Genomic DNA, 12,026 nt, shown 5'->3' on the forward strand with positions numbered 1-12,026 from the left:
TTTGGAAGTTATTTGCCTTATAGGTTGAGTAGATTGATTTAAATATAAATATGCTGTATGAAAATAATCATTATGTTCAATGCAGTCCAGCAAACATTTCCTGAATTCCCACTCTGTATCCACTATCATACCAGGCACTAGGGACTTAAAAGGCTAAACAAAATAATCTCTGTCACGAGGAGGTCATAGTCTTGTGGAAGGGAAAGTGTCATACAAATAGATGAAGTATAATATGATAAATGCTCTGAGATACAGTTGCCATGGAAACACAATGAGAACACCAAAGGAATAGTGGAAGGCTTCACAAAGTAAGTGACTTGTGATGTCTTAAGACAGAAAACAGAGGGAGGCTTCTGGATGTAGAAAATAGCAGGAGCCATTCCAGCAAAATACATAGCATAAGAAAAGTCACAAAGTGAAGAGTGAATCTGGGAAATTGAAAGTAGATTGTTATGGTTAGAGAGTGTAGAGTGAGAGATGGGGGAGGAAAAATATAATTCATAGAGTAGTTAAAATTGGTTGAGAAGGACTTTATAGATCCTTGAAGAAAGTTTAAATATTATACTTACAGACAGTGAGGAGCCATCAAAAACTTTCAAGCTGGAAGGTAATGATTTGATTTGTGTGTTCAGAAAGATCTTTCTGGAGGCTGTGTGGAGGATGGATTAGAAGGTAGGGCACTGGTAGAACAGAGGTCAGTTGGGAAACTTTTGCACTTTTTCACACATGAGGTTAAGAGTTCCAAAGCAAGACAATCATGAGAATGGATAGAAAACCATGAATATAAAAGCACTTTTAGAGATAAGGCCCATAGGGCTTGATTACTTACTAAATCTGTGTGAGGAGGATATGTATATGTGAGATGAAGCAATAAATGATTTTTTGTGGTGGATAACTGGTCAGGTGTAGGTACCATTAAAGAGAGAGGTAGGCCGAGAATAAAAGAGGAGAGACAAATTTGTGGAAAAAATCAAGGATTTGGGTATGTTGAGTCAAAGCTTCCTAGAGTGCTATGGACTGAATTGGCCCACTCGTCCCCAAAATTCATATTTAAAGCCCTAACCCCCAAAGTATGGTATTTGCAGTTGGGGCCTTTGGGAGATAATCAGGTTTAGATGAAGTCATGGGAGTGGGTTCCCATGATTGGATTAGTGCCCATATAAGAAGAAACATCAGAGAGATTGTGTCTGACAATGAGGACACAGTGAGAAGGCAGCTATCTGCAAGCCAGAAAGAGCTCCCACTGGAACATAACCACGTTGGCGACCTGCTCTTGGACTTTTAGCCTCCAGAACTGTGAGAAAATACACTTCTGTTGTTTAAGCCACCTAGTCCATGGTATTATGTGACAGCAGCCTGAGCTGACTAATACAGAGGAGTATTTAGGAAGTTGAATAATATAGATCTGGGGTTCAGGAGACAGACTGAGGAGTTTATTTGGGTGTCTTTAATATATAAAAAAGTGAGAACTGACTATAAAACCTTGTGGTAGGAGATATTTTGTCCAAAGGTTTAATATGAAAATATCTTAAATAACACTAGTCTGGAAAATACCAAATGCACATAGTTCTTTTTATTATTAAACTTAGGTTATTTCAAAATAAAAATATTTACACTTAAAGATGAAACATCTGTACAATTATTAAAATTAGTTTTACTAAACCACAATTGATAATATATTTTTATACCAGATAACAGTGAAAAAATCAAGAAAAGACAATTACTAAAACTCCACTGTGGATCAGGATAAAATGTCCCCCAGTATTAACTTCCACTTCTCCTGTAAGTACAGAAGTATAAGTGTAAATGTTTCTTGGACAATTGGCTAAACAGACACATGCTACATTTCTATTCATTTAATAATATACACAAATTCAAAGCTGGCAAGTATGAAAAAAAGAGGATTTTCTCTGCAGAATTGATCACTTTGCACTTGTAAAATGAAGCCAAATAAAGTTTATGTCACACATACCAAAGGTTTACATAATATCTTTCCTTAAGCAAGTGAAATATTAACATGTAGCATTTAGGATAATAAATATACATATTACTTACAATAATTGGGAATGTTAGAAATATGATCTTTTATGTACATTCAGAAGAAAATACTGTAACTTTACCAGTATCTGCAAACACTTCTTTTCCTTTCCTATTTGATCTTTTCACTCAAGACGAGTTAAAATAGAATACATCTGCAGATATAGAGTTGAGAAGTGTGTTCAGTCACTTGGCTCTGTGATACTAATCTTCTGTACCATGTCAGACAGATTTTCTGACTCCAGATCTTCTTTGCCATTATCTGAATTTTCTGATGAGATATAACAACCAGAGTCCCTTGGGCAGTCATCTAACTGTGACTTATTTAAGGAGATGTCTGGGCTTAAGGATAGGGGCACAGATTCAATTTCTTGCTCTTGAATAGCTATAAATGCGAAAAAAGGGCAACAGTTAGGAAAAGCCAAGAAAAGTTTTATTCATGTATGCATCTTCAAGCTATCTGTTTCAAACTTGATTTCATTACAATTGAAACTTCTCTAAGTAAATGATACATATATTATAAAAGAGATTTTTTAAAATTAATTAATTAATTTATTATAAAAGAACACTCAAATATTCAAGTCACTGTTTTCTTAGAAGACAAAGTTTGCCCTTTGTTGCTCACTTGCAGTTCATGGAATTCATGTGAACTGCTTGCATATGCAAAGATCAATATGACTCTCATTTTACATTAATGATAAGTTGCCAGAGACAGCAGATTGTATCCACAGTGTGACTGATGCCTTGTCCAAATACTCCTTAAGGTAACATTAGAAAAAGTCATTTGTAGTTTAAATGTACAATCCAAGTCAGTAATGATCTTTGTGAACAATTTTAGAATCATGATAAAGTGGGTTAATGAATAAAAGATAAGTATGGGCAACAGTGTATAGCAGGACTTCAATTACTTGTAATTTAGCTAATAAAATGTAAAGTATCCAGAGTTTTCCCATGTTTGCCCTCATCAGAAAAGTAGACATGGAAACCAGGTTGCTTTTTGGTTGTACACCACCACCACTTCCATCGAATCTGCCTTATTTGGTTTGTTTTCTATATCTTTGTAGTTCTGAATAACCTTCACTCATGTTCAGATTGGTAATTCTGTGTCATCCAAGCACTATTTTAGATTCAACAGACATTATCTTTGAAAAAAAATTAATATCAGGGATGTAAGAAAAGATGTTTATAAAGAATCTAAGCAGCCTGTAAAGTTATACTCTTCTCAAGAATCCTTGAGCATCATCATTATCTTTGTCAATGTAAAATTTCTTTGCCTTCCCTGATGCTGGTAAGTGGGTATTTCTCTGCATCATGAGATGTATTCCTCAGAGAGGAGATGGATTGTAGGCCACCACCTCCCAGCTGTTTTAGCATTTATTGTTTTTTCACCTCCTAACCTTGGGGCTTTCCCACTTCGGACATTTGAATAGCCCCACATTGGAAGAACTGAATGCAGACCTTTCAGGGTGGAACAAGATTTCTGCCTTCAGAGGCTATATACTTCATCCACTCCAATAAGAAGAGAGGAAATCCCAATTTCAAAATCTTTGGCAGGAGGAAATTGTATAATTTTCCTTAATAGACTGATATAATGCCCAGTAATTTATCTTTAAGAAAGACATCCTTTATTTTGTCTACATATTTCCTACTTTTAAAATGCATTTTCTAGGCTCCAGATATCTTGCCAACATTAGTTTATGGCCCACTGTGTATCCAGTTGTTATCAACCTCTGTTACAAGAGAGAACTGAGCCACGGTGCCATAAGGCATCCTTGTATATAATGAATTAACTTCTCTTGGGTGTATCTAAAATGGTACTATTTATAGGCCATTCATGGAGGAATTGAGAAAAAATTAAATTGTTTTCTATATCCTTGGTTTAGATGAGGAACACAGGTTGAGAAAGATTGAAAAAAATGATAAAAACAATTTCTTAGTCTACTCATCTTCAAAGTGAATCAAAACTGTTCTTTTACCCTTCTCCTCAAAACTTTTATTTGCAAACTTTTATGCCATTCTTCTGAGTCTTCTCTACAGTTGCCACAATTTTATTTAACAGTGGATTCAAGTATCAGATATTTAAGTCTAGCCATGCTATAACTAGTTTTAGGCATAAGGAGTTTTAACTTTAATAGGCACCAATTGTGATTGTTTATTTTAAAGTTTTAGCTACCATGAAGGATTTTCTCTTTATTAGTCATGACAACTTTTAGGTTTAGGGGGAATCTACTTAATAGTGATTTTTTTTTCTTGAGCATTAGTCATTCACTTTTGCTTCCAAGCCCTTCTTTTATGAAAAGGTGGAAATGAAACGGTACCTCATTTTTTGAGGAAAAGCTTTCTCCCTTGCCTCTGCTTTTCTACCTATTGCCACTGAAGTGGAAGAGCCAGCTCTGTGTTCCATTATCCAAGTGTTTCTGGAAAAGGCCAGAGAAATTAGTCCTTTTCTAATGCTTCCTGCCACATCAGCAGTGATCACTGTATTTGGAGTGTGATCCTCTTAGAATCTTTGTGGGGATAAAGTCGTATTTCCCCAGATTATATTTGGGTCTGTCACCTCAACACAAAATTAAAAGAACTGAGTTACTTCCTTTCAGACTGACATGCTAAACAGGCCTTAGCATAATAAAAATTGCTCCCAATACTGTGTTCTATTTAGGATGATTGCTGTTTGTGGGGCTTTTTTCAAGATATAAAATTTAGGCTTAATGAACTCTAATTCAATTAGCTCTTTCTCTTTAAAAAAAAAAGTACTTAGCATGTTATTTCATCCTCCAAAGCCTCTATACATACCTTTCTAAGAGTAACAAAGTACACAAACAATAAATAAAAGTCTTACTTTAACAGAGAATATGTCATTTTTTAATATTAGTAATAAAATGTTATTTGTTTTTATTTTCACCTAAGAAATGCTATATCACATTCTCTAAATTCTAGGAATGGGTTTATTTTAAATACTGGTTATTTATTGTAGAAACCTTTCATCTATAATTTTTATGGAAAAAGGAAATAGTTTCTCAGTATGAAAGTTATGCAGCACAGTAATTTACAGAACAGCAGTAATTTGCTAAATGATTTCCTAGTGAAATGAAAACATGACTATGCCTCCTCAAATGCTTCCCACCAGGCCTGCAATAATTTCAGGCAGGTGATCAGCTGGAGCCCCTCAACTGTAACCATAAAAAGAAAAGGCAGGCCATTATGTTATATTATGGAAATGAAAGTATTACAGTATTCAGTTTTTGTATTTAGAGAATCAAGATTTTCCTCTTGTGTTTTTCATCCTGATGCTAATGACAGTAATTGGCATAAACTTAGGTCTTGTGCTATGGGTGGTTTTTCCAACAGCGGGGATGAATTCATACTAATACATCGACATTTTCTTTCTAAGTCATTTAATCCATTCATGTGGCCATGGAACACAGTAAAGCTAACTGACCTACCCAGAAATTGAAACTATAACCTTATTCAGTTTTGTCCCATGGTCCAGTCATCTGAGCTAACCAGGCAAGTAACACATTGGAATAAGAAACAGTTTGCCTCCAAAATTACAGACTTGCTGTAGGACACCTGAGTGCATCTTTTTTATACCAAAATGTTTCCAATAATATGCTAAGTTGAAAAGTAAGTATATGTAACTTAATTTTTCTTTTGTTATAATTATGTAGAAACATATAGCCATATGCACATATTCACAATTGAAAGTGTTACATGTTTTGATAGATTTCCTCTGTATTTCTCAGATTGTCTACAATAAAAAACATATTAAAATGGTACAGTTTTTCAATAAAAGGCCCTGAATGGTTTTTGCAAATATTGCAAAGGCTATATTTGTGGAATTAGAGTTCATTAATTTAAGCCTATATTGGAGAATTACTAAGTACTTTGAAAAAGGGTATTTCTTATTGCTGCCAGCTAACATAGGCCTAGTGGGAGGTCCAGAAAGCAGCCCCCATTTTGTTCTGTATTCTTATGTAAGAAAAATAAAATAATCATGTTAAGAAAAAATTATTTGGGAATCATACTGCCATGAAGAACTAGTTTCTTATTACAATATTTTATTTCTTACCAAAATTCTTATGGAATTATATAAAGCCCATGCATAGTTCAACACGTGAAGATAGACATTGATGGAGTTAAAAAGCAGTATGGTGATTAAAACAGAAGACAGTGAATACATTTATTCATAAAATAATTATATTAGAAAGACAGCAAATATATTTATTCATAAAATAATTATATTGGAATTTAACATTTAACTAATTAAGTATAGGCAATTATATAAAGGTGAAGAAAGTTTGAAGGGAACCAAACTAGATCCAAATTCTGGGAAAAAGTTTTCAAAGTCTAAGGAGGGAAATTTGTCCCATATTCACATATTAGAAAGTTAAGATTGCAATAAAAATGCAAACTACTAGTTTTGGCTTGACTTTCCCAGTTTTCTTTACTCAAATATTCCAGATTTTAACTTTATGGTCTTGTTTGCCTTAGGTATGAAGCTTCTGTTTCTTTGGGCCAAGTACCATAAAATAATGCAATCTAGAGGGCATAGGACAATGCCTGGCCAGCAAAAGTGTTCTATAAACCATTTTTTAAAAATAAAACGAATGTGATGTTTAGATTAATTAAAGGAAATATGAGCTAAAGAAGACTGAATAAGGGGTTTTGTTGAAATTCAAATGAAGGTACCACGTGGCTCTTTGAATTATCCTCCTCTTTTTCCTAGCTTGGTGGCATCTCCATAGGAGAAAAACCCAGGTTTTATATATATCTCAGGAGAGCTTAATACTTCACCTCATGTTGTAGCCCCATTTGAGGCTTATATTTTCCAATTGAGGTGAATATTTGGTGTTCACTTCATTTGAATGCTGACCCACCTTTGGGAAAAATAACAATAATAAATGAAAAACAGGACCCCCTTCATGGATTACCAGTTAGTTGCTGCTGCTTTCCTGAGACTATAGAGTTCCTGAGGCAGGAGAATATGGAGCTGAATGACTTTCCCTCATTTTGCATACCTCTCTGCATCCTAGAATGGTGGTCTACCCTCTCATGACATGTGTGCTGGAGAGCAAATATTTTCACTCCCACCCACAGCACCTCCATTTCCTTGGTGCTGGCTGTTTTGGCCAGGGCAGAGGCACGTGCCCTCGAGATCCAATCATGCAGCACTGGTATGGACAGCACTTTAAGATGCCACTCCACCCAACTGCGCACACCCCTGTGGAAGGCTTTGGTCCCCAAAATATTTTACCCTCAGTTGATGCGTTGTCATATTAGACTGACAACTTTGGTAGTGAGCAAATAAAATTAAAAACTATCATAATACATTGCTTATTTAGGAGCCCTCAGAAATCAATTTCATATTTCTTATAAGTTAAATTAATCCCGTGTACTTGATATTGTAAAAAAATCCAAATTTATTATTTAAAATAATTAAAATGTATTACTTGACAAAAATAGGATTACCTTACATGTTACTGATCTACAATTTGCTCTTACCATTTAATGTGTTATGGACATCAATTAGTGTCAGGGTGCATTATATTTTCTTAATTATTTTCATACTACTTTATTGTGTGCATATATCTTAATTTATTTAGCAAATTAATTATTGATGGAAGCTCACTGGTTTTAGTTTTTAACTAAACTACTAGTAGTTTAGCTAGCGTTTTTATGCATTTGTATATTCAAGTTATTCAAACAAATTCCTAAAACTGGAACTTCTGGATACAAAAGTAAGCACAATTTAAACTTTGATAGTTTTTACATTATTGCCTTCTAGAAATGTACTCATTTATACTCTTGCACATGTACACATAGTTATTACATGCATAAAAAATCATGACAATATATACCAACAACCACCTGCCTATTAAAAAACTTTTAAATGTGAGGTGGAATTATAGGGGACTTAAAGCTTTATAATTAGCAAAGTATTGCTTGCTATTTGCAAATCTTTTCATTCCCTCACTCAACATTTATTCATTCTACAAGCATTTGTTAACCATCTGCTCACTGGAAGGCACAGTACAATATTTAGGGAGGTACATGGCAATTGAGGATTCAGTCTTGTTTGGTCAGGTTGATCATTACAAAGCCGTACCTAGTACACAGTTGCAGTGCAATACAAACACAAGCACAGGGGTGCCCTCCACATGCAGGCATTATAAGTTCCTTAGGTGACTGAGGTGAAAGTGAAAATTCTGTGAAATCTTTTCTCTGAGAATTGCTCTCTCGTAGAAGAGTAAAAATGTTTATATTTCATTTTATAGTTTTTTTGTATTATATAGAACATGACATCTATAACTTAAATCTTAGTAGATGAAACCAAAAAGAAATCTGAACAAATTAAATAGCTATGACTAGAAATCAATATTAAATACATATTTAAAAATGCATAAATGTAATATGCCTGTGTGCTTTCTCTGTATATGCAGATAGTTAGCAAATCTTTTCTTAATGGCTGTACATTTCTTGAATCTAGATTCAAGTCATATGGTAGGTGGGTTAGTAACACCAGGCAGGCATGTCAGGGGCTAGGGCACTAGGCTACCCTGGCATACTGTCAGGCCAACTGCTGGACTGCTGCTTGGCATAAGCACAAATCTCCCCTACTGGCACCTCATGTTCCAGGCTCCTGGCTGGGCCTTGCCATTTGCCCTGCATCGTTTGGGCAGGTAGGCAGGCAGGAAGGCACAACTGGGGATAGTTAAGCAATGAGGGGCTGCTGTGACCACAGCTGGTGCAGAAAGTCTGGCACACAACCCAGCCTCCCCGTTTCCTCTTCACTGAGCACTGCAGTTTGCCAGTACCTGAAATATATTATGTGCAGATTCTAGTATGGTTTGCTTATTCAGTTTCTAAATTGTTTATTTTTTTTCTTCAGTTTAAAATTTAATTATCCCTGTGCTATAGGGAGAACAAGATATTTCCATCACCCATTTTCCCCAAGGACATAGTACACATTCTCATAGACACACTTTTAAGACACATCAAAGTGCTTCTAAATGTGGGAAAAGAGGAATAAATTCAGAATAAAGAGAAAATATTTACTATAAACAGCAGTTAACTATCTTACTATTCTAAAGAGGCATTTCTCTGCAAGGCAAAGGGGTCTTAAAGGTTGTATTTATGAAACAACACACCCACATACATATTCTCTCTTCTTGCTGGGAATATTTATTCAAAGTAAACAACCATTTTAAAATTCAGATGGTTAACAGAATCCCTAATGCACAAAACAAACAGATTCTGCTCTTTTGCTCCTTCAAGAGCTTAGTCTCACCCCAATTTTTCTTCCTCTAACCTCATCTAGATTCCAACCAAGGGAGCCAGTGACCTAATTCTGCTCAGTTCTAATGCAACCTGGGAGCAAATCCAGGATATCTCTGTACTGCTCTTAGTGGGATTGCAGAACCCTGATGTTGCTATCCTAGTCCAAAGGTAATCCTGTAATCAGCTTGAACACCACTAGCCAGCCAGCCTTCTATAAGCTTATTGGAGAAGCATCTTTACCTCCTGTCAAGTGGTGACCTAAAAAGTTTAATCCAGTTTACATTTTCAAGGTCAAATTGGGTACAATGCTATCTATCTATTTCGGCCTAAGAGAAAAGAAAATTGCTTGCTCTAAGTCTTAGATGTCTGTTTTTGTCCCCGTCCCATCTCTCATCCAGTTGGTTCCTGTAAATGTATTAAAGGTTCACCTGGGGCTTATGTTTCTTTTTTCTGTATTATCTCAAAATTTTAGCTCTTGTTTCAAAACAGGTGCCCACTTGGCTCAATTTTTATATTGAATGCACGCAAAGCAAAATTTTCCAGTTCCCAGCCAAACAAGCAATGAGGCTCTAAACCAGGAATTTACTGATGTTCCCCAAAAATGTGATTCAATGATCAAAACAAAATGCATATATATAATCCCGGCCAATTTTCATACCCCATTCATACACACACACACACTACAGCTAACTATTTTTAACCTATGACTGTGACATGCATATTTTTAAATAATATCATAGTTTTACATAACCATATACCCAAGATCTTTATTATTCAAGGTACATGAAGGTTGTACATTTAATCTTTAGCATGGTTGTAGAAGATATGATTCACAGGGCAGAGTAGAGATAAAAATAAGCATACAGCAGCATGGTGCCGAATCATCAAAACTCAGCATCTTATCAACAAATAGAAGTCATTCTTCTTTATTTCTTGAGCAAAGCAGTTTCATATAAGATAAATAGCTTTCAGTCAGAATAGTCTTACATGCAATATGCATCTTTTTGACATGTATATTCTAGTACTACTTTAGACTATAAGATTAAAATAAGAAAAATCTCGGTGTTGTGTGTTGACAACAAACACTGGTTGAATCTGCATTTTTTCCATTTTTCATCTCCCAGAATTCAGCTCAGTGTATGTATGTTTGTACCTTTCTGGCTATATTATTATAAAATGATCACCTTCTAGTGGCCTTCATGTGCCATTTTCAAAGCTTTGAAACAAAAATAATTTGGGGGATTTGTACATTTTAATATCAAACATTGAAAGTCATGTCGTGCTTTGGAGATAATGTGTTTTGTTATCAGAGATCAGGGCATAGTAGAATGTGTTTCTAATAGATTTAGGAGACTGGGTTCTAGATATGTGACCTTGAGAAAGCCGCTTAGCTACTCTAGTTTTAGTTTCCCCATTTTGCAAAGGAAGAATTTGGGTCAGATGGCTTTTAAAATTACACTTGGCTCTAAAATGATATCTACAAATCATTACTTTTTGTTGTTCTTGTTAACACAGAAAGTAGATGGGTGATGAGGGAGGTGGAATGAAGAATTAAATGGATGCCTGAAGTGGCCCGATCCTTTGGCCCTGCCCCTGTCTTCCCAGGGTAGGTCCCTAATGAATACTGTTTTATGGGTGAAAGCCTTGCTTACCCAGGCTTCCTCACCCCTACCGATTCATGAACTCTACTGTAGTGCAGCCAGAGCTTCCTCCCTGTCAGGAGTCACACTATTGCAAGGATTCTATTCACACTTAAATATTAACTTCCACATTCTGAAATGGAAAGCTGAACTGAAGCTCTTGAGAAAATTGGTGAAGTAGTAGAAAATTTCCATTTCCAGATATTCATTGTTTTTTCATATTTACCAGTTTGCACATTGAAAGAAAGAGCTTGGATTTTTACAGCAGAGTGCCTTTGATTAAAATTGCAGCTCTGCTACATATCAGTTGTTTGACCTCTTTGAAATTAATCTCTGAAATATATTTCATCTGTAAAATAGGCAAAATACCTATGTGAATGGTATTTGTAAAAGAAAAACTATTATTTACAAGAGTTCAAAAATACTCTTCTCCCTCCCTCTACTTCAGCATCAAATTATTTTGGAATGTATTGACAATGATACTGAATATTATCAATTACAAGAAATCAACTGTTTCTTAGCCTAAAAATTGCTTAGTGAGGAGCCATGTTTTGAAATAACAAGATGTGAAAGAAACTGCCTCATTTACCTGAAAGATTGCTGCTCAACTGTAAAGATATTTACACCGAACAGTATTGTTTAGGCTTATCTCTTAAGTAAACTGGCTACTTTCTTCAGTTTGACCTTGTCTGCCTCTGTGGCCCCTTTGCCCTCTATTTTGCATCTCCTAGTCTCCATAACTTCAAAGAATGCATATAAACACCTTGGCCTAAGGGTAAAATCAATTCTGCGGTGTCAAATTAGTTGAAACTAATTTGTGAAAACTCTTTGAAAAGGATGAAGATCTGTGCAAACTCAAGACAGCAAGTAAGAATAAAGTGAGGTACATTTTTTTAAAAAGTAAATTGCTACTAGATAAAAGGCCAATGTGTAATAAGCATGTGCTGTGCAACTATGCCCAGTTTGTGGGGCATATGAGAAAGGATGTAGGAAAGCCCAAGAAGGGACTGTGAAGAGGCTTGAGTCCTCCTTCCTCTCCATCCGGTCTGTAATTTGTAGGAAGTATAGAAA

General features: G+C 35.3%; 1 protein-coding gene across 7 annotated transcripts in view; it reads right to left on the bottom strand.

Annotated features, from left to right (window-relative positions):
* Positions 1-1,551: 1,551 nt before the first annotated feature.
* SAMSN1 (SAM domain, SH3 domain and nuclear localization signals 1) overlaps positions 1,552-12,026 on the bottom strand; it is a 448,469-nt gene continuing 437,994 nt past the window's right edge. For all 7 annotated transcript variants that reach the window (XM_073231831.1, XM_073231830.1, XM_073231829.1 and 4 more), the window contains one exon: positions 1,552-2,422. In XM_073231831.1, the coding sequence (XP_073087932.1) occupies positions 2,220-2,422 (203 nt within the window). In that variant the 3' untranslated portion in view covers positions 1,552-2,219. The remainder of the gene's footprint in view (positions 2,423-12,026) is intronic.

The sequence above is a fragment of the Manis javanica genome, chromosome 3 (assembly GCF_040802235.1).
Source record: "Manis javanica isolate MJ-LG chromosome 3, MJ_LKY, whole genome shotgun sequence".
Taxonomy (NCBI): Eukaryota; Metazoa; Chordata; class Mammalia; order Pholidota; family Manidae; genus Manis; species Manis javanica.